Source organism: Choloepus didactylus, chromosome 15, assembly GCF_015220235.1.
Source record: "Choloepus didactylus isolate mChoDid1 chromosome 15, mChoDid1.pri, whole genome shotgun sequence".
Taxonomy (NCBI): domain Eukaryota; kingdom Metazoa; phylum Chordata; class Mammalia; order Pilosa; family Megalonychidae; genus Choloepus; species Choloepus didactylus.
The window spans coordinates 29,980,255-30,003,314 of NC_051321.1; the positions used below are offsets into that span (position 1 = coordinate 29,980,255).

The following is a 23,060-nucleotide window of genomic DNA, read 5'->3' on the forward strand; positions in this document are numbered from 1 at the left end:
TTCCACCCCATCCCAATTGGGACCCTGCGGCCCAGGGTAAAGTCCAGGAAGCACTGGCTCTGGGCAAATATAGTGGCGGAGACACTTGGGGGCCAGAGACCCAGGTCCTAGAAGGGCCGTTCCCCAGGGCAGAGCCCTCTGCCGGACCTTTGGCAGGGCAGGCCCAGGAGTGCAGGCTCTGCCAGTCCAGAGGCAGGGGCAGCCCAGGCCCAGGTGACAGCAGAGCAGGCAGGGAAGGGGGAGAGGGGCACCTGGTTCCTGGGGGGACACGTGGCCTCACAGACACCTCAGGGGCACACACCTACACCTGTGGGCACGAGGAGGGAATCAGGCTCGAGGAGACACAGAAGGGAGAGGGATCCTCCTGCCCTAGACCAGGCCCATGCAAACGCACGTACACGTGGATGTACACAACACATGCAGAACACAAGCCCTCCGAACACACACGTCTCATAACAAGGGCAGCCATGTACCAAACTCTTGTGCGTTCCAGGCCCTGAACTGGGAGTTTTACATACACTGCCCCATTTTATCCTCACAGCAAACTCCTGAGACAGGGAGGCACGAATCAGCCCACTTTTCCCACGACGAATCTGGGCTTCTGAGAGACTGAGAGATTTGCCCAAGGTCACAGCCAGCAGGAGGGGATCTTCAAGCCAAACCGAGGCAGTCCAACTCCTGCGTCATTCACCATTAAGCATTAATATCCAAGAAATCGTGGCTTTGGTGTACTGGGTACATTTTTTAAATTCACATTAAAATACAGCCATGACTTGTAAAACGTAAACAAAAATGTCGATCCATCTGCCACCTAGAATCACCTAGCGTGGCACGCTGTGGGGATGCGGTGTCCATGCGCTGCCCCCATACACATCCGAGTGCCATCAAAACAGAGACCCAAACATTGCCGGTGGGATGCCAAGTGGTCTGGGAGCTTCTTAAAAAGGTAAACACCTACCCCATGGCCCAGCACTCTTGGGTATTTACCCAAGAGAAATGAAAACAGAGATCCACACAATGACCTGTAGGCAAATGCACAGAGGCTCTATTGATAATAGACCCAAACTGCAAACAACTCAAAGGCCTTCAACTGGCACCTGTGATACATCCAAGCAGTGCAAAATTACTCACAATAAAAACCAACAAACTACAGATACACACAACGTGGGTGAACCCCAAAAGCATTATGCTAAAGCCAAAGAAGCCAGATTCAAGAGACTACAGACTGTGTGATTCAGTATGTCTGATGTTCTGGAAAAGGCAAAACTACAGGGACAGACAGATCAGAGGTTGCGAGAGATTTGGGGAAGGAAAGAACTTTTTATGGTGATGGAAAGGTTGTATATTTTGACTGAGGTCGTGGTTACATGAGTTATACACTTGTCAAAAATCACCAAATTATACACTTTAGAAACAATGAATTTTATTGTATGTAAAGTATACCTCAATTTGAAAAAAAACAAACAAACAAAACTAACAAGCCAGGTCCTTGTTAAGATAGAGGAAAGGAAGGATGGAATTTCTGACCACCACTACAGCTCCCTATCACCCCCAGTCAGTGCTTACGGTTAGGGTGGACTATCTAACAAGAGACCCTAAAGCTCAGTGCCAGGACCCCAAAGCCCACAGCAGGGCCACAGGGCCAGGGGTGGCCCCTCTCTGAGCTGGGCAAATCCTTGGCCTCCACCTCAACCATGGAATCCCAGCAAAAAGGCAGCATCCCAAACCAGACTCGGACACTTACCCAACCCCAGAGGTCCAGTGACTGTCAGCCCTGCTCCAGCAGAGAAGGAATCGCTGGGACAAATGAAAGCTCTCCCCGCCTGCACCCCCATGGGCCCTTTCTGACAGGGCAGTGAATAGGGGCTGGAGTTGGAGGCCAGTTCCCCTGGTGGGGTGGGAGGAGAGAGAGGAGCCCCCGAGGCCACCCAGGCACTGGACCCTGCAGTTCTGCTCCCCACCTTTGTTGCCCAATCACCCCCTCCCCACTACTCCCAGAGGGAAGGAGGCCCTGAGAACCTCATCCTTAAAGGGCTACGGCCACTCCATCAGCTCCACTGACCACCCCACCCACCAGGCTCTCCCCCTTTGCGGAGCTCCTACGCACTGGCCATTTGACTCTGTCCAGATCCTGCTGCCTGCTTTCTCACCCACTAGTGTTTCCTCCCTGGTGTCCCCAGTGGAGGGTCCGTGGTCGGCCCAGGTGCCAGCACACAGGATGCTGGGAGAGCTCTGGAAAGGCAGTGCCAGCACACTGCGGGGGGCAGGGCCCAGCCCCAGCTCCACCGTTCCCACCACCACCACCAGCGGCCCTGGGCAGTGCCTAGGGCTGGGACCGTCCAGCAGGAGGTCCCCAGAGTCCCCTCGAGCACCTCACTCTAAGCCTTCCACATCTGTGAAATGGGGGTGCTGCTGCCACCCCCTCATGGGAATTAGGGAGAGCACTTTGGCGGCTATGAAGAGCCATCACTGGTTGCTGGTGCCTGCCTGCTCCTGCCCACAGCATGGTCTCCGAGACCGTCGGGACAGCTGTGGGTGCCAGGGCTGCCCCGAGGAGCTGTCCTCAGCCTCCTCCTTGCACTGGCGCTCGCTGCATGACCAAGGCCTGCTGAGCTGCCTCTCGGAATCAACTCCAAACCCTCTCTCGCCTGCTGGCTGTCTCCCCAGCTAAACTACTGGCTCTAACCCCCCGGCCCCACCCTGCTCCCAGCCCCCAGTGGAGTCCCTGAGGCCCCACACCCAATTTGCCCATCTCACCTCAGAAATAAGTGGCCCTGGGCTCTGTCCCCACCCGTCCTCCCTGATGCTGTGGGCCTAACACAGATTTGGTTGCTTCTCTTTTTTTTTTTTTTTTTTTTTTTTTTTTTTTTTTTTTTTTTTAATCATCATTTTATTGAGATATATTCACATACCACGCAGTCATACAAAACAAATTGTACTTTCGATTGTTTACAGTACCATTACATAGTTGTACATTCATCACCTAAATCAATCCCTGACACCTTCATTAGCACACACACAAAAATAACAAGAATAATAATTAGAGTGAAAAAGAGCAATTGAAGTAAAAAAGAACACTAGGTAGCTTTGTCTGTTTGTTTGCTTCCCCTACTTTTCTACACATCGATCCATAAACTAGACAAAGTGGAGTTTGGTCCTTATGGCATTCCCAATCCCACTGTCACCCCTCATAAGCTACATTTTTATACAACTGTCTTCGAGATTCATGGGTTCTGGGTTGTAGTTTAATAGTTTCAGGTATCCACCACCAGCTACCCCAATTCTTTAGAACCTAAAAAAGGTTGTCTAAAGTGTGCGTAAGAGTGCCCACTAGAGTGATCTCTCGGCTCGTTTTGGAATCTCTCTGCCACTGAAGCTTATTTCATTTCCTTTCACATCCCCCTTTTGGTCAAGAAGATGTTCTCCATCCCACGATGCCGGGTCTACATTCCTCCCCGGGAGTCATATTCCACGTTGCCAGGGAGATTCACTTCCCTGGGTGTCTGATCCCACGTAGGGGGGAGGGCAGTGATTTCACCTTTCAAGTTGGCTTAGCCAGAGAGAGAGGGCCACATCTGAGCAACAAAGAGGCATTCAGGAGGAGACTCTTAGGCACAAATACAGGGAGGCCTAGCCTCTCCTTTGCAGCATCCGTCTTCCCAAGGGTAAAACTTATGGTAGAGGGCTCAACCCATCAAACCACCAGTCCCCTATGTCTGTGGTCATGTTAGCAACCATGGAGGTGGGGTAGGCGAATACCCCTGCATTCTCCACAGGCTCCTCAAGGGGGCACTACATCGTTTTTTTTTGTTTTTTTTTTTTTTTTTCCTTGTTTGTCTTTTTTCTTTTTTTTTTTTTTTTTTAACTTTCCCTTCTTTTTTCAAATCAACTGTATGAAAAAAAAAAGTTAAAAAGAAAACAAACATACAATAAAAGAACATTTCAAAGAGACCATAGCAAGGGAGTAAGAAAAAGACAACTAACCTAAGATAACTGCTTAACTTCCAACATGTTCCTACTTTACCCCAAGAAAGTTACATACTATAGCAACATTTCAGTGAACTTGTTCCTACTACATCCATCAGAAATTAACAGACCATAGTCATTTCTGGGCATCCCCAGAACGTTAAATAGCTTATCTGTTCTTCTTGGATTATTGTTCCCCCTTCCTTAATTGCTCTCTACTGCTAGTTCCCCTCCATTCTACATTATAAACCATTTGTTTTACATTTTTCAAAGTTCACATTAGTGGTAGCATATAATATTTCTCTTTTTGTGCCTGGCTTATTTCGCTCAGCATTATGTCTTCAAGGTTCATCCATGTTGTCATATGTTTCACCAGATCATTCCTTCTTACTGCCGCGTAGTATTCCATCGTGTGTATATACCACATTTTATTTATCCACTCATCTGTTGATGGACATTTGGGTTGTTTCCATCTCTTGGCAATTGTGAATAATGCTGCTATGAACATTGGCGTGCAGATATCTGTTCGTGTCACTGCTTTCCGATCTTCCGGGTATATCCCGAGAAGTGCAATCGCTGGATCGAATGGTAGCTCTATCTCTAGTTTTCTAAGGAACTGCCAGACTGACTTCCAGAGTGGCTGAACCATTATACAGTCCCACCAACAATGAATAAGAGTTCCAATTTCTCCACATCCCCTCCAGCATTTGTAGTTTCCTGTTTGTTAATGGCAGCCATTCTAACCGGTGTTAGATGGTATCTCATTGTGGTCTTAATTTGCATCTCTCTAATAGCTAGTGAAGCTGAACATTTTTTCATGTGTTTCTTGGCCATTTGTATTTCCTCTTCAGAGAACTGTCTTTTCATATCTTTTGCCCATTTTATAATTGGGCTGTCTGTACTATTGTCATTGAGTTGTAGGATTTCTTTGTATATGCAAGATATCAGTCTTTTGTCAGATACATGGTTTCCAAAAATTTTTTCCCATTGAGTTGGCTGCCTCTTTACCTTTTTGAGAAATTCCTTTGAGGTGCAGAAACTTCTAAGCTTGAGGAGTTCCCATTTATCTATTTTCTCTTTTGTTGCTTGTGCTTTGGGTGTAAAGTCTAGGAAGTGGCCTCCTAATACAAGGTCTTGAAGATGTTTTCCTACATTATCTTCTAGGAGTTTAATGGTACTTTCTTTTATATTGAGATCTTTGGTCCATTTTGAGTTAATTTTTGTGTAGGGGGTGAGGTAGGGGTCCTCTTTCATTCTTTTGGATATGGATATCCAACTCTCCCAGCCCCATTTGTTGAAAAGACCATTATGGCTCAGTTCGGTGACTTTGGGGGCCTTATCAAAGATCAGTCGGCCATAGATCTGAGGGTCTATCTCTGAATTCTCAATTCGATTCCATTGATCTATATGTCTATCTTTGTGCCAGTACCATGCTGTTTTGGCAACTGTGGCTTTATAATAAGCTTCAAAGTCAGGGAGTGTAAGTCCTCCCACTTCGTTTTTCTTTTTTAAAGTGTCTTTAGCAATTCGAGGCATCTTCCCTTTCCAAATAAATTTGATAACTAGCTTTTCCAAGTCTGCAAAGTAGGTTGTTGGAATTTTGATTGGGATTGCATTGAATCTGTAGATGAGTTTGGGTAGAATTGACATCTTAATGACATTTAGCCTTCCTATCCATGAACATGGAATATTTTTCCATCTTTTAAGGTCCCCTTCTATTTCTTTTAGTAGAGTTATGTAGTTTTCTTTGTATAGGTCTTTTACATCTTTGGTTAAGTTTATTCCTAGGTACTTGATTTTTTTAGTTGCTATTGAAAATGGTATCTTTTTCTTGAGTGTCTCTTCAGTTTGTTCATTTCTAGCATATAGAAACATTACTGACTTATGTGCATTAATCTTGTATCCCGCTACTTTGCTAAATTTGTTTATTAGCTCTAGTAGGTGTATCGTTGATTTCTCAGGGTTTTCTAGATATAAGATCATATCATCTGCAAACAATGACAGTTTTACTTCTTCTTTTCCAATTTGGATGCCTTTTATTTCTTTGTCTTGCCGGATTGCCCTGGCTAGCACTTCCAGCACAATGTTGAATAACAGTGGTGACAGCGGGCATCCTTGTCTTGTTCCTGATCTTAGAGGGAAGGCTTTCAGTCTCTCACCATTGAGTACTATGCTGGCTGTGGGTTTTTCATATATGCTCTTTATCATGTTGAGGAAGTTTCCTTCAATTCCTACCTTTTGAAGTGTTTTTATCAAAAACGGATGTTGGATTTTGTCAAATGCTTTTTCAGCATCTATTGAGATGATCAATTGATTTTTCCCTTTCGAGTTTTTAATGTGTTGTAATACATTGATTGTTTTTCTTATGTTGAACCATCCTTGCATGCCTGGAATGAACCCCACTTGGTCATGGTGTATGATTTTTTTAATGTGTCTTTGGATTCGATTTGCAAGTATTTTGTTGAGGATTTTTGCATCTATATTCATTAGGGAGATTGGCCGGTAGTTTTCCTTTTTTGTAGCATCTTTGCCTGGTTTTGGTATTAGATTGATGTTAGCTTCATAAAATGAATTAGGTAGTGTTCCATTTTTTTCAATGTTTTGAAAGAGTTTGAGTAAGATTGGTGTCAGTTCTTTCTGGAAAGTTTGGTAGAATTCCCCTGTGAAGCCATCTGGCCCTGGGCATTTATTTGTGGGAAGATTTTTGATGACTGATTGGATCTCTTTGCTTGTGATGGGTTGGTTGAGGTCTTCTATTTCTTCTCTGGTCAGTCTAGGTTGTTCATATGTTTCCAGGAAATTGTCCATTTCTTCTACATTATCCAGTTTGTTGCCATACAGTTGTTCATAATATCCTCTTATAATTTTTTTAATTTCTTCAGGATCTGCAGTTATGTCACCTTTTTCATTCATTATTTTGTTTATATGGGTCTTCTCTCTTTTTGATTTTGTCAGTCTAGCTAGGGGCTTGTCAATCTTGTTGATCTTCTCAAAGAACCAACTTTTGGTGATATTTATCCTTTCTATTGTTTTTTTGTTCTCTATGTCATTTATTTCTGCTTTAATCCTTGTTATTTCTTTTCTTGTACTTGGTTTAGGATTGGTTTGCTGTTCATTTTCTAGCTTCTTCAGTTGATCCATTAGTTCTTTGATTTTGGCTCTTTCTTCCTTTTTAATATATGCGTTTAGTGCTATAAATTTCCCCCTTAGCACTGCTTTTGCTGCATCCCATAGGTTTTGGTATGTTGTGTTCTCATTTTCATTCGTCTCTATATATTTAGCAATTTCTCTTGCTATTTCTTCTTTAACCCACTGATTGTTTAGGAGTGTGTTGTTTAACCTCCAGGTATTTGTGAATTTTCTAAGTCTCTGATGGTTATTGACTTCTAATTGTATTCCATTGTGGTCAGAGAATGTGCTTTGAATAATTTCAATCTTTTTAAATTTATTGAGGCTTGTTTTATGTCCCAGCATATGATCTATTCTGGAGAAAGTTCCGTGAGCACTAGAAAAGTATGTGTATCCTGTTGATTTGGGATGTAATGTCCTGTAGATGTCTGTTAAATCTAATTCATTTATCAGATTGTTTAGGTTTTCAATTTCCTTATTGGTCTTCTGTCTGGTTGATCTATCTATAGGAGAGAGTGATGTGTTGAAGTCTCCCACAATTATTGTGGAAACATCAATTGCTTCCTTTAGTTTTGCCAATGTTTCTCTCATGTATTTTGTGGCACCTTGATTGGGTGCATAGACATTTACGATTGTTATTTCTTCTTGCTGAATTGCCCCTTTTATTAGTATGTAGTGGCCTTCTTTGTCTCTCAAAACATCCCTGCTTTTGAAGTCTATTTTATCTGAGATTAATATTGCTACACCTGCTTTCTTTTGGCTGTAGCTTGCATGAAATATTTTTTTCCATCCTTTCACTTTCAGTTTCTTTGTGTCCCTGTGTCTAAGATGAGTCTCTTGTATGCAACATATTGATGGTTCATTTTTTTTGATCCATTCTGCGAATCTATATCTTTTAATTGGGGAGTTTAATCCATTTACATTCAACGTTAAAACCGTGAAGGCATTTCTTGAATCGGCCATCTTATCCTTTGGATTATGTTTGCCATATTTTTCCCTCTCTCTATTAATATCCTTTATTGTACCCATACCGAATCTCTTTAGTACTGAACCTTTCTCCAAGTCTCTCTGTCCTGTCTTTGTTTCTCTGTCTGTAGGGCTCCCTTTAGTATCTCCAGTAGGGCAGGTCTCTTGTTAGCAAATTCTCTCAGCATTTGTTTGTCTGTGAAAAATTTAAGCTCTCCCTCAAATTTGAAGGAGAGCTTTGCTGGATAAAGTATTCTTGGCTGGAAATTCCTCTCACTCAGAATTTTAAATATATTGTGCCACTGCCTTCTCGCCTCCATGGTGGCTGCTGAGTAGTCACTACTTAGTCTTATGCTGTTTCCTTTGTATGTGGTGAATTGCTTTTCTCTTGCTGCTTTCAGAACTTGCTCCTTCTCTTCTATGTTTGACAGTGTGATCAGTATATGTCTCGGAGTGGGTTTTTTTTGGATTTATTCTATTTGGAGTTCGCTGAGCATTTATGATTTGTGTATTTATGTTGTTTAGAAGATTTGGGAAGTTTTCCCCAACAATTTCTTTGAATACTCTTCCTAGACCTTTACCCTTTTCTTCCCCTTCTGGGACACCAATGAGTCTTATATTCGGACGTTTCATATTATCTATCATATCCCTGAGGTCCATTTCGAGTTTTTCAATTTTTTTCCCCATTCTTTCTTTTATGTTTTCATTTTCCATTCTGTCATCTTCCAGGTCACTGATTCGTTGTTCAACTTCCTCTAGTCTTGTACTATGAGTGTCCAGAATCTTTTTAATTTGGTCAACAGTTTCTTTAATTTCCATAAGATCATCCATTTTTTTATTTAGTCTTGCAATGTCTTCTTTATGCTCTTCTAGGGTCTTCTTGATTTCCTTCATATCCCGTACTAGGGTCTCATTGTTCATCTTTAGTTCTTTGAGTAGCTGCTCTAGGTGTGTCTCTTCTGGTCTTTTGATTTGGGTGCTTGGGCTTGGGTTATCCATATCGTCTGGTTTTTTTCATATGCTTTATAATTTTCTGTTGTTTTTGGCCTCGTGGCATTTGCTGACCTTGATAGGGTTCTTTTAGGGTTTGTAGACCAGTTGAAGTCCTTATCTCTAATTTATCAGATCTACAGCTTCGTGGAGTACACTTTCTCTAACTAACCAGCAGGTGGCGTCCACGAGCCACCTGTTCTCCACAAGCCAGATCTCCCCTGCTTAGCCTTTTTGGTGAGTGGGGGAGTGAGTCTTGTGGGGCCCAATTGGTGTCCCAAGCTTGCGTGTGTAGTTGGTGTTGCCTGCCCTGTATGTGGGGCGTGTTTCTGGGCAGTCGGGGAGGGGGGGTGGCCCTAACAATCAAATCTCCCTGATGATCCTAGAGTTTTAAAGCTACTGCAATAGTCTAATCCTTCAGTTCAGTCCTGCCACAGTTTGTCTCTGCCACTGACCCACAAGTCTTTGGTATTGGCGTATGGCTCCTGAGACTTGCAAGTGGGCCCCTCTTCCAGGCTGTGCACCCCGAGTCCTCTGTTGAGGGATGACTGTGCTATGTCGCAGGTGAGTGCCGTCCCCCCAGGGCAGTTCTGGGCTGCTGGGCTGTGTTGGGAGGCTCCCAGTCTGCTCAAATGATGGCTGAATGGGGCTCTGTTAATTCACACTGCTCCCCCTTCCCAGCTCTGGGACATTCAGCTGAGGTTGCAGGGAAGGCTAATGTCCACGCCCAGTTTTGTGGTGTGTGCCTGTTATTTGAAGCACTTCCGTCACACTGGGTTGTCTGGGGCAGCTCTGGGCTATGGGGCTGGCGATGGGCAGGAGTGTTTCCTGTCCACCAGGATGGTGGCTGTGAGCGGACACCCCCCTTTTCTTGGGAAGTTGTGTTGTTTAGTGAATTTTCTCAGCCACTGGATTATTGCCTTTTGTCTCAGAGCTCTCTTAGTTCTGCTCTTGACTTGACGTGCCCAAATTTCAATTCTTTGAAGCTTTCTGTATTGAGCTTCTTAGAGTAATTGTTTTAGAAAAAGCAAAAAGGATTTAAAAAAAAAAAAAAAAAAAAAAAAAAAAACGGCCCTCCTCAGAGATCTAATGGGTTATTGAAATGCTAATAGACAAAGCAACCAGGGCCATTAAGGAAAAGTGCCCAGGGCAGAGAGATCAGCCTTGCTTCGGGATTTGCATATGCGCCTCAAGGCCTGATCTCCGCCCTTCCCCTTTCTGTGTTCACCAGAACTCCAAAAATCCTCTGCTTTTATTTTGGAGTTTTTCGTGTTGCTTTTTTTCTATGCCTGTCTCCTCTCTGCTGGGCTGGCTGCTCTCAGAGTCTCTGGTGTCTGGCCTCAGTCTATCTATGGTTGGAGTTTGAATCAGTAGAATGAGTTTCCGGTAAGAGCAGCCACTGCAATTCTCCCTTCTCCTTCCTGGAGCTGACAGCCCCTCCTCCCCCGGGACTGAGCCTGGCAGGGAGGGGCGCGGGTCCCCTGGCCGCAAAAACTTACAGATTTCGCTGATCTCAGCAGTTCCACGTTTTCATGAGTGTTGTATGAAGTATGCCCAAAGACAGATTGCTCTGTGGTGTCCAGTCCACGCAGTTCCTGGCTTTTTACCTACTTTCCTGGAGGAGTAACTAAAACATACAGCTCACCAGTCTGCCATCTTGCCCCGCCTCCTGGTTGCTTCTCTTGAGGACAGGACCTGGCCGGCCCCACACAGCACGCAGGCTGGGCCCCGCACACCTGCAGGGGGTGCTGTTCTCATGGCTACAACAAGCCCATCGTGGTGGCCCTGACTAGGGCAATCACCCCTTTCCCACCCCTGGGGGCCCTGCCTCTGCTGTCTCTCTCCACCTCCGCCACATTAAAATTAGCGGGGAGGAAGGAGAGGGTGGAAAACGGGCATCCTGAGCACAGCTCTGATGCCAAGGACATGGAGGGGCAGGTGGGGCTGGGCTTCCTTCCCTACAGCAAGCAAAGGGCTCCCTCCCGGCACCTGACGTACACTACCACTCCTTAAAGTCCTGAGGTGGTTTAGAGCTGGATGTCCCCCAGAAAAACATGCTCTTAAATTTAACCCATTCCTGTGGGTGTAAACCCACTGTAAGTAGGACCTTTCATTGAGGCTACTTCAGTTAAAGTGTGGCCCACTTCAATCAGGATGGGTCTTAATCCTATTACTAGAGGATTATTCTCTGTATAAGAGAATAAAATTCAGACACACAGAGAAAAAGCCATGGGAACAAGAAGCTGAAATCAATGAAAATGGAAGAGAAGGGAGAGACCAGCAGATGCCGCCATGTGCCTTGCCATGTGACAGAGGAGCCAAGGATCTCTGGCAGCCAGCCTCAGAATGCTGGTCTTCCAGAAGAAAGTGTTGCCTTAATGATGCCTTGATTTGGACATTTTCCCGGCCTCAAAACTGTGAGCAAATAAAATTCCCATTGTTTAAGCTGAACAATTTCATGTTATTTTCCTAAGCAGCCTAGGAAGCTAAAACAGGTCCTCATTCTATGTTCATTCTATGCTCTATCCTCATTCTATGGATGAGTTAGTTGCAACTCAGACAGGTTTAGCAACTTGCTTGAGGTCACACAGCAATTAACTGGCAGAGCTGGGATTTGAACCCTGGTCTTTGACTTTCAGGATCTTTATCCTACACAGCATCTAAAACCTAGAGCTCATTTTCCCCACAAGTTCAATATGGCAGGTGTACTGGGGAAAGGATGTCTGGAGGAGGTGCTGGACATTGCACACTCAGAGCAGCCGGGGCCATGGGCCTCAGATGCTGGGCCTGCAGGGTGCACAGCTGCTTCATCAGTGGTAAAAGGTCCTGGGTAAAGCCCTGACCTCACCTACCTGACTCCCTGCAGAGGTCCCACGGACAGCCCCGCTTCATGACAGGTTTACATGCTTCTGGGGAGCCATAGTGGGGCACTCCCCTCAAGAAATCCCCCCTCCATGTCTCCTAAATGTCTGGGCATTTGGGACCTGCCAGACACAAACCTGGCCAGCCCTCGGGGTGACTCTCAGCCAGCTCCAGTCACATTCCTGCCTCTCGGTGAGGTCCCAGGGGAGATGCCTGGCCATCCAGAGGCCTCCAAAGTGACCTCCCCATTGCCCCCACCAAGATCTTCCATAGAACCATCCTGGTGGTGCCCCCATGCCCGAGCTGGGCTCAGCTAGGCTGCCAAAGAAGACAGGAGGGAGCTCACGGCCTGGGATGGGAACAGTGGCACGGATAGAAATTACAACGACCAGCCCAGGCCCTCAACCCCACAGAGGCAGAACCTCAGAAGCTAAGTTGCAGGCCAAGGTCACCCAGTCAGAGGGAAGAGCCCAGGTGTGAAGCCAGGCCTGCAGCCTCCAAGCCCAGCACCTGCTCACCACACCCAGGGGCTCGAATCCTGGCTCCATCACCATTAGACCCCTGGGAGCCTCATTTTCCTCATCTGTAAAAGGGGGTCACCCCATACCTTATTCATGGGATTCCTGTGGGGACTGAATGAGCTACTGGAGGTCAAGCGCATTAAGTGGTTGCTTTTATTCTTATTACTACTACTATTGCTGTCACTCTGTGCGTCCCACCTCCACACCTGTGCTCAAGCCACGCCTCCTGCCTGATGTAGCTTCTCTCCCTGCCCCAGCTGCACCTCTCAAATCCCACCCATCGTTCAAGGCCCAGCTGAATCCTGCCGCATTTCTGGAGCCTTCCTGGGGCTGCTCAGCCCTCTGGCTCACCTTGTTCTAAGCCCCTGGCCCTGAACACGGGCGCTGACAGCTCCGTGTGCATCTCCAGAGAGGGAGGTTTATCTCGCTTGCTGGGCAGGAGGGCAGGGCAAAGAGCATGTGCACCGGAGGCAGGAGGCCCGGGGTTCAAACAACCCTGGCCGTGCTGGACTTGCTTTGCTTGTCCCTCTGGACCTTGGTTTTCTTCTCTGTTAAAGGGGGTCATCATAGCTGCCCCACCCACTCCACGGGCTGCCATGAGGACCCAGTGAGTTCATAGATGCCTATGAATTTTGCACCTGAAATTTTAATACCTGATCCCAACATGAGGTCTTATTTTTTCTTATTATTAATAAAAGCAACCACCAACACCATAGGAGATTCAGCCTATTCAAGTCAGCCCCTTGGGAGACTGGACACCTCAAGGGCCTTAATCCAAGATTTCCAGGGTGACCCTGATTCGGACTCATTTATATGGATTAACTGAGCAGGGCCACCTCTGGGGGAAAGAATTTGGGAAGCAGTTAGAGGGATGGCGGACTCCTGGCTCCCAGTGGGCAGGGAGGTGGAGAGGGCCTGAGGAGCAGAGTTGACTGTAAACCTGGGCAGAAATGAGCTTCTCTGGGTTCCTGGAAGGGGCCCACCTCTCTCCTTCCCTTTTTCCTCCAGGCCTTGGCCCAAGCATTTTCTCTGCTGGGAACCTGTTCTTCCTCTACCCATCTATGTGCCTGGCTTTCTCTCACTCACCGTCAGATCATGACTTTTAAAACCCATTTTCCCAGAAGCCTCTCTGAGGACCAGACCAGGTTGGGGCCCTGCTATGGACATTCAGGCAACCTGTACACCCCCCAACGGAGCAGCCTTTCTCAAACCTGGCTCCCCACCCCCAAAAAAAGGCCGAAGGCCCTGAGGCATCCATTGTATGCAGCGCACCATGTCTCCTCTGATTCCAGAATCTTACAGGTTATGTGAAAGGCATCGGGCAGCGCCTGGCACACAAGAAAGTCAGTCCTCAAGGTCAGAACTGAGCAACTGGAGTTACTCAGATCATGTGTTCGGCTTTCAGGGTGGGAAATTTGCGGGGTTATTTGGATCTGTCTGTCTCCCTAATGACCATGAACCTCCTGAGGGCGGAGATCGCATCTGTCCTTTTGCCTGCTGTTTCCCTAGTACATAGCTCAGAGCAAAAAAATAGCAGGTATGCAATAAAACTTGTTGAATTAATTGCCAGAGTTCAATCCTTCAATCTCCTGATCAACTGGCAACTGTCCAGGGAGTATCCTGTGTCCTGCCCTGTCGTGTGTCCTGTGGAGAAATTAGAGAAAAGGGGGACTAAAGGGAGCAGTTTCCTTCACTGTGCAGCACCAAAGTCCTCACTATAAGCCTGACCTGCTCAAGAACTTTCAATAGCTCCCCAGTGGCCTGCAGGAGAAAAGAAGAGGAGAAGGAAGACCATGAGAACTGGTTCTTTCTTGTATGCCAGGCGCTGCCCCAGATGCCTTTCATATACCACTGGTCTCACCCTCCCAACTGCCCGCAAGGTAGATGTCTGCGGGAGGTGGCCTCTAATACAGGCCCCAGTGCCCCAGCAGTGCCCACCTCCTGGCATTCATGCCCTGGTGCAATCCCCTCCCCTTGAGTGTGGGCTGGACCTAGCCATGGGCTTCTAATGCATTGAATTACAGCTGAAGTAATGGGTTGCTATTTCCAAGACTGGATTATAAAAAGAAGGTGGCTTCCATCTTGTTGACTCTCGCTCTCCCTCTTGGGTCACTCTCTGGGGGAAGTCAGCAGCTATGCCTGTGAGGCAGCCCCTTGTAGCAGCCCATGTGGCAAGTCCCAAGGCCTGCCAACAACCACTCAAGCGAGCTTGGATGTGGTTTCCCCTTAGGTGACCCCTCAGAATACACCGCAGCCCCATCTGACAACCTGACTGCAACCTGATGGCAAACAGTGAGCCAGAGGCACCAAGCTAAGCTGTGTCCAGATTCCTGACCCACAGGACCTTGAGGTAACACGTTTGTTGTTTTAAGCTGCTGAATTTGAGTGTAATTTTGTTATGCAGCAACAGATAACTAAGGCAGTATCAATAACCCCAGTTTATAGATAAGGAAACAGGCTTTGAGAGGCAAATGATTTGCCCAAGGTCACACAGCTGGTCAGCAGCAGAGCTGGGCTCTAAACTCAGATCTGCTCCCTGCCCAGCCCCCTCAGTGAGCCCCAGCCAGCTGGCAGCAGGCTCAGCCCCCTCTCCTCTACATGGACCCTCCATGCCACCCAAGGCAGTTTCTCCAGGGCCTCTGCAGCCCCATGAACACACCTTTGTTATTTCTGACTCAGGCCTAGGGGCCATGTTAGCACCCCATCTCTGCCCCCAGAGCACCCGGCTATGCATAAGCAGTTCTCACTGCTCCCTGGATGAGTGAATGAATTCATGACGTGGTAGGTGAGGGGGGAAGGCAGGCGGGGAGCAGGATGGGCCCTGTCAGAGCCAAGTTAATCTCCAAACAGCTCCTGCTCTCTCGCGTTCTGCAATCTCCCAATCTCTGACATTTGCAGCAGCCAGATGTGCACACAGCTGTGCCTCCCAACATCCTCTCTGCTGGAAGAGGGACGAGCTCCTCCTCCTCCCTTTCCCCTGCCCACCAAAGCCCCTCAGGCAGGCCTGAGAGAATGAGGAGGGCCTGGGCCCGGGCCAGCCCATAAATCCACACCTCCCTTGGCCCATCACCCTAATGCCCCTGATACAAGTCCACACTCAACTCGTGTGTACACATGTGCACATGCCCAGATGGGGTGTGCTAGTTCGGGACATAAGCATCCAGGAACATGCTATCCTGGGGACCTGGCCAGGGCTGGGGGGTGCAGAGGTTGCAGTCTTGGTCCTTGGAGGCAGCCAGGCACACACGCGTGCACAGACACCACCAGGCCTGGAGGAGCCTCCAGGGAAACTGCCGTAAAAGCACGTCCCATTACAGAGCTACTGTCGTCAGATGCACTGCCCTTCATGCCCATTAGCTCAGTTGTCTTTTCTACAGAGCTCACCATCCCTAATTTATGGAATCAGACACTGAGGCTCAGAGAGATGAAGGGACTGACCCAAAGTCACACAGCCAGAGAGCATGGAGCAGGGATTCAAACTCACTAACAACACCTGCCTCATTTTCCCTTTCCTCTCCAAAGCTGGCCGGGCTCATGGCCCAGCTCAGGTCCCTCCTCTTCTGAAGCCATCGCTGGTGGCTCCATCCCACCTCCCGCTCAGTCCGCTCCAACTGCCCTCTGGTCTAGCAGATCCAGGGGCTGCACCCCAAACTCCTCCCTTGTGCTCACTCACCAAGCATCTACTGTGTGCCCACTGTGGGCCAGGCACCAGGCTGAGTTAAGGGGATATGGCAATAAACGGACCTGGTCCCCATCTCCCAGAGCCCACAGGTGCAAATGGGGAGTGGGTGCACCTGTGCTCACAGTCGCACTCCGGCCTGAGCCTCGGAGCTGCTACCAAGACCGGCGTCTGGGCTATCCAGGGGCCTGGCCTTTGGATGCCTCCCTCCCTGCCCCCACCTTGCTGCCTGTATGAGAACTGAGAAACCCCAGGAGAAGTGGGGAGTCTGCAGAAGGGACAGTGCCTGGCTTCCCTCAGTGCCACCCACCAGCTCCGTGACCTCAGTAGACAGTGTCCCTTCTGGGCCACAGCATCCCCCTCTTCGAAAGGACAGAGTGAACCAATCTCTCAGGTCCCTGTCCCTCCTTGTCCTCCGATTCTAGGTTCTTTGAAGCCCAGGGACCAACCTGGGGTGACATGAGTCTACTCGTATGTCTGGGTGCATGTGTGTGTGTCATTCAAGCATCAACCCCTCAGCAGAGAGGCTACAGGGGGGGCAGGGGAGGGGAGCGGAGGGCAGAGAAGGGGAGGGCAGGGGAGGAGAGGACAGACAGGGGAGAGGAGGGGAGGGGAGGGCAGGACAGAGGAGGGCAGAAGAGGGGAGGGGGGAGGGGAGGGGAGAGGAGGGGAGGGAAGAGGAGGGGAGGGGAGGGGAAGGTAGAGGAGGGGAGGGGAGGGCAGGGGAGGGCAGAGAGGCTGGAAGGAAGGGAGGAGAGGTGAAGGTAGAGGAGGGGAGGGCAGAGAGGCTGGAGGGAGGGGAGGGGAGGGGGGGCAGGGGAGGGCAGAGATGGGGAGAGGAGGGGAGGGCAGGGGAGGGCAGAGGAGGGGAGGGGAGGGCAGAGGAGGGGAGGGCAGGGGAGGGGAGAGGAAGGTAGAGGAGAGGAGGGGAGGGCAGAGGAGGGGAGGGGAGGGCAGGGGACAGCAGAGAGGCTGGAGGGAGGGGAGGGGAGAGGAGAGGAGGGGAGGGAAGGGCAAGGGAGGGGAAGGGAAGGTAGAGGAGGGGAGGGGAGGGCAGGGGAGGGCAGGGGAGGGCAGAGAGGCTGGAAGGAGGGGAGAGGAGGGGAGGGGAGGGCAGGGGAGGGGAGAGGAAGGTAGAGAGGGCAGGGCAGGGGAGGGGAGGGGAGGGGAGGCTGCCCGGTGTCACCACTCCAACTCTCTCTGTGTGCAGCCCACCCCTGCCCCATCATCCTGACTGCAAGACCAACAGCTCTGGAAATCTGCCAGATGAAAGAGATCAAGCATGTAACTGCTGAAACCATTTTCCAAATGGGAATTACTTTCTCCCATCAGTCCCCTGCCCGACTGGTCCCAAGAGGGGCCTGATGCCTCACCAACAGCCAACCCCCACCACACACACACACACACACACACACACTCGGGCAGAAACGCAGGCGTCTGTAGAATCACAAGGACAGTTCACAAGCACAGAGCACCACCAATGTGGGGCTCACACACAGGAACACAGGCAGACATGCATCGCACAGATACACCAGCAGGGACACCCTGACACAGTGACAGTCATTAGACACGAGAAACAGAGATAGCCAGACACACACACACACAAACCCCGCCAGATAAACCCCAGAGAGCCCCGGCCTCTCATCAGCCACCTCTCCTCACCTCCCACATTTGCCCAGCACTCCAAAATTTTCAGCTTGAAGCAAACCAAAACCCCAAGGCCCACAGTGAAAATGCAACCGAGAGCTATGTAGGTTTGTTTTCAGGGGTCAGGCTGAGAGCCCCCCGAGGAAGGAGCAAAACCCCTGCGGCCCCCACTCCCTGAGCTCTCCGCCGGGTGGCATTCGGGCAGCCGGGGTGTGGGCGTTACAGCCGGGGCCCGAGTGGGTGTGGTGTGGGTGTGTTCATCTGATGATGTGCGTGCAGGGGTTCTGGCCAAGTGGGGGCAGCAGGGAGACACCCCCTCTCCAGCCCCCCACTGATGGCAGGGCCAGCTTGGCAGAGGAGGGTGGTCCTAGAGAGGGGTTGGGGCCAAGGCGGACGGCATTTGATTAGCGCTCGCCAGTGGCCGCCACTGGAAGCCCAGCTCCTAGAGGTCTCCTGTCCCCAGGGGGAGAGGAAGGGAAGTGGCCCTGACCTTGGAATGCCTTTCCAGGCTCTCTCGATTTTCCCTGTGTTAACTCCTCTTCTCACTTGTCTCTTTCAAACCTCACAACCCTCCCGCCTAGGAGAGGGATACTATTATTAGCCCCATTGACAGATGAGAAAACCGAGGCTTGGGAAGACATCTGCCCTTGTGACATGGCAAGGCAAGTGACAGAGCCTGAACACGGGTCCGTCTACTGCAGGGCATGAGCTCTGGACGGCCATATGCCGGTGGTCTAGGGGTCCTCACTCCCCTCTGAAGCCTGTGCTCCAAGGCAGCTGGTGGGCCCTGTGCTGAGTCCTAATCTGGCTCTGAGGGCCTCTCTGCCCTTCACAGGCCATGGACTTGCCCAAGTCTGACTCCAGCGGAAAATGCCAGTCTGCTCCAGACCCTCTGCCAACAGGCTCCACTGAGGCCAACAAGCTCTGAAAGAGCCCCCGCTCCACAGACGGGCAGGGCCAACCCTAGGTCAGCTCAGCCCAAGTCTCAGGCCAAGGCCCAGGCCGCTGGCACTGCCCCTGCCTGGCTCCAGAATATGTGTCTTCTAGGGCCTTCCATCTGCCCCTGAGCCCTCCACGACCAGGACGAAATTCATTTCCTTTTAAGAGAGCCTGTGGTTTGCTTTTCCCACGTCCCCTTCCCTGCCTTTTTCTATTTTAATTGCAAATTACTCTCCCAAATCCTGGGAGGGAGAAGCTACCTGCCCAGCAGTCCCAGCCACTGCTTCCCCATCGCTCCTGCCACCTCCCTCCTTTCTTCCTGGGCCTCTCCCAGGTGCCTCCAGGCCCTTGGACTCAGCAGATGGAGGCCACCCAAGCTCCTGAACCCAGCCCGAGGAGGAGGCAGGCGTGGGGGATTGGGGCAGGGTCTCCCCAAGGTCAGCGCCCCCCCACCCCGTCCCAGCGCCAGCCACTGTGTAAAGGAACCCCACTCTCAGGGCCCAGCAATCCCTGGGAAGGCTTCCCCCTTCTGGCTCTGATGCCACAACATCAGCTACATGCTCCCAAAACACATGACACCAGTGTGGGTCGGGGGTCCGGCTATGGCCGGGCAGGGCCAGGAACCCCAGGGCCTCCGCGGGCGCCACTGACACACCCTCCCCGGCGGCTGCTCTCCGAGCCCAGGGCCTCCCTCCCGGCCTCCAGGATAATGAGCCCCACCCCACCCCCAGGGCAGAAAGCAAACGAGACCACCACGGCACCAGAGCCAGGGGCCACGGGGACAGGGGCAGGGTGGGCATGGGAAGCCAACCAGGGGCCCTCCCCTCCACCCCACGCCTGCTGGCCCCTTGTCTGTCTGACCATGGACATGAACCCTAGCAGTGAGAAGTTGGGCAGCCTCTCCAGCAGAGCACACGCTTTGAGCACTGAGGTCAGGCAATGGCTGGGGCTGTCACTTGCACACTGGGTGCTTACGCACAAGCCAGCATGGTATACACCCACGGACACCTCTGGTGCACAATCACAAGCACAGACACACAAGGATACTCGTGCCCACGCCGCTCCATGGCTCCATAAAGGAGCACAGCGCTGACCTCCACAGCCCACGCCAAGCGCCACAAACAGGGCCCCCCTCCAGCTGCCTAACAGTAGCTGGCTTCAGCTCCTGGGAGAGAGGGGTGCAGACACCCAGGACCCACACCCCACTGGGGGCTGTCCAGCACCCTGGGGAGGTAACAGGACAGGAGCCTTCTTGGGAAGACAGCTGCCTGACCTGCTGCCAGCTGTCAGGAAAAGCACCCCCCTTCCTGCTCTCCCCAGCCCCCCTTGTTTTCCCCTGCCACCCAAAGGCATCCCCTCACACCGCTCCGAGCCCAATGAGCAGGGAAGAGTGCCCTGTCACCCCAGCCTCCCTGGTGGTCCCCAGGCTGGGGGTGGGCAGACCCCCAGGCACTGCCTGGGGCCTTACCTTGGAGGGTGCTACGGGTGATCTGTCCCCCCATCGCGGGCAGCGGGTAGCACGGGCCACCCCCGTTTGGCCGGACGGCCTCGTCACCAAGCAGCCCTGACCGCCAGCTCCCCTCCTCCTCCCCCTCGGCCGGCAGCCGGCAGCAGCAGCAGCGGCATGGCAGGGCGGAGGGCTGGCTCCTCCCGCACACGGCCCGCCCGCAAGGCCGGCGGCCACACACGCACGCACGCCCCTCTGGCCCTCCTCACCACCGCCTCCCCGCTCCCACCCACTCCCGGAGCCTCCCCACCTCCCCGTGCTGGTACAGGCAAGGGGATCTGTCATGTTTATTTACATAAGGAGGAGGAGACTGGAGGCTTCCTGAAATAGCCGAGCTCCAGAAAGCACTAGAGATGCCCCAGCCCAAGCAGTCACACACAGGCATGCATGCATGCACACACACACATGTGCACACACATGCATGCTTGCATACACACACAAACACGTGCACACACATGCACACATGCACACATATACATCCATTCCCCCATCACGCAATTCCATGGATGTGGTTTCATGCACTTACCTCACCAATCACCCAGGCCTACAGCATTCATTCTTCACCTGCTGCTATGTCCCCACTACATGCAGACACTGGGCTAGGTGATGAGAGTGCAACAGTGAGCAAGATAGACCCTGGCCCTGCTCTCAAGGGGTTTACAGTTTAAGGAGTGGACCTCAGTAAGAAAGAGGTGACCCGGCTTCTGCCTTTGGCCAGGCGCTGTTCAAGTGCTTCACAGGTTTAACCCCTGCCATCCTCACAGGCTGACTGATGGGGTCATTCCCCTCTTGTTGATGGAGTCCTTTATTATTTTTACATTACAAATGAGAAAAACAGACAAAGAGAGGTTATCTGCCTGGACAGCGGCACGCTTAGATTCAAACCCAGGCAGTCTGGCACCAGAGTCCCTGCTTTTACCCCACATCAAACTGCCCCTTCACCCACAGACTCACACCAATGTGTCCAGACTCACACGATCCGTCTACACATGTCACTGTGTGCACACAAACACAGGCTGATCAGCACACACAGGCATCCACCCTCAGGCACACTCAACCACCAGCCATTCCCTAGACACACACTCACACCTTGCAGTGTACACACTCAACACATGCACTGCCACAGATTCACACAGTTTCTGGGGAAATCTTTTATTCTTAACACCGTTTTATTGAGATATATTCACATATCCTGCAATCATTCACAGTGTACAATCAACTATTCACAGTACCATCATATAGTTGTGCATTCATCACCAGAATCAATTTTTGAAAATTTTTCTTACTCCAAAAAAAAAATAAAACTTAAAAAACTAAAATAAAAGTGAAAAAGAACACCCAAAACATTCCATCCCCTCCATCCCACCTTACTTTTCATTTAGTTTTTGTCCCCATTTTTCTACTCATCTGTCCATACACTGGGAAAAGGGAGTATGAGCCACGGGGTTTTCATAATCACACAGTCACACCGTGTAAGCTACATAGTGATGCAATCGCCTTCGAGAGTCAAGGCTACTGGGTTGCAGTTCGACAGTTTCAGGTATTTCCTTCTAGCTATTCCAATACACTAAAAACTAAAGAGGGATATCTATATAGCACATAAGAATGCCCTCCAGAGTGACCTCTCGACTCCATTTGAAATCTCTCAGCCACTGAAACTTTGTTTTGTTTCATTTCACTTTCTCCTTTTGGTCAAGAAGATGTTCTCAATCCCACAATGCCGGTCCAGGCTCATCTCTGGGGAAATTTTGAGGGGCAGAGCTCGACAGTCTGCACCCGGAGGAAAGGAAAGGTGCAGTCAGAGAGGGAAGGGGGAGACTGGAAGGCAGTCCCTCTAGCCCTAGGCAAGCACACTGAGCATGCATTGAGCACCTGCTGTGTACTGACTTATATGCCTGTTCTCCCTGACTTATATTCTGTGTGGTAGGGGCTAGACAACCACTCCACAGCAAAGTAAGTGGAGGCTCTGAGAGGCTAAGGAGCTTGCCCAAGGTTACCCAGCAGATCAGTGGCAGAGCAGGGACTCAAGCCCAGGTCTGGGGACAAGGTCCCTCCTTAGGACGAGGACCTCTCTAGAAGGACAGGACAGCTACCCTCCTCCCAGACCCGGGCTCCAAGCTCCCATCCTCAGGCCTGGGGATCTGGGTTCTCAGGGGAAGGTCCAGGTGGGGAGGGTAGGCCAGCGGGTGGATGGGAGAGCAGAGTCATCATGGCTGGGGAAGGAGCTGTGGGAAAGGTGGGAGCTGCCCCATATCGGACGGAACTCAGGGGTTCTGAGGCACTGTGAGGGGCTGGGCTGGGCCTGCTGCTGCCAACCCCGCGTGGGTATGGAAAAGGCCGGGGAAAAGGGGAAGGGCTGGCCTGGCCTGGCCTAGGGTTATCAGCCCAAGGGCTGGGCAGGGTTGGGTGGGACTGCCCACAAAACGTGCCTGCACACACATTCCCTGGCACACGGAGGTTCCTACAGGGAAGGTCACGTCAGTCTGACCAAAAGGAAATAACCTGAGCTCCTTTGGTAGGATAAAAACATAACACTAGCAAACACTGACTGCATGCCAGGCACTGATCTAGGCACATGTAATCCTCACAGAAACCCTAGGAGACAGGTTGTATTATTATGCCCATTTTACAGAGACAGCATGGCCTAGCTGTGGCCTTGTCTGCTCATCCTGGCTTTTCCTGGGTGCATCTCAACACTTCTACTCAACCAGCATTTATGGAGCACCTACTATGTGCCAGACACTAAGCTATGCCCTGGGGATGCAGTGGTGATCAGCAATAGACAGGCTCTAATGGGCTTACAGTCTAGAGAGAAACGGGCATTTTTTCAAGTAGTCTCACCAAGGAACGTGTA

The 23,060-nt window shown here is 50.6% G+C and overlaps 1 protein-coding gene across 3 annotated transcripts in view; it reads right to left on the reverse strand.

The window, feature by feature from the left end:
* Positions 1 to 23,060, reverse strand: part of NEURL1 (neuralized E3 ubiquitin protein ligase 1) — a 100,055-nt gene that overhangs the window by 22,454 nt on the left and 54,541 nt on the right. The window contains exon 1 of one of the 3 annotated variants that reach the window (XM_037804833.1): positions 20,168 to 20,338. The exons of the other annotated variants lie outside the window; for them this stretch is intronic. Within the exon in view, the coding sequence (XP_037660761.1) occupies positions 20,168 to 20,201 (34 nt within the window). The 5' untranslated portion in view covers positions 20,202 to 20,338. Of the gene's footprint in view, positions 1 to 20,167; positions 20,339 to 23,060 lie in introns of those variants that run through there. 3 annotated transcript variants of the gene reach the window in all.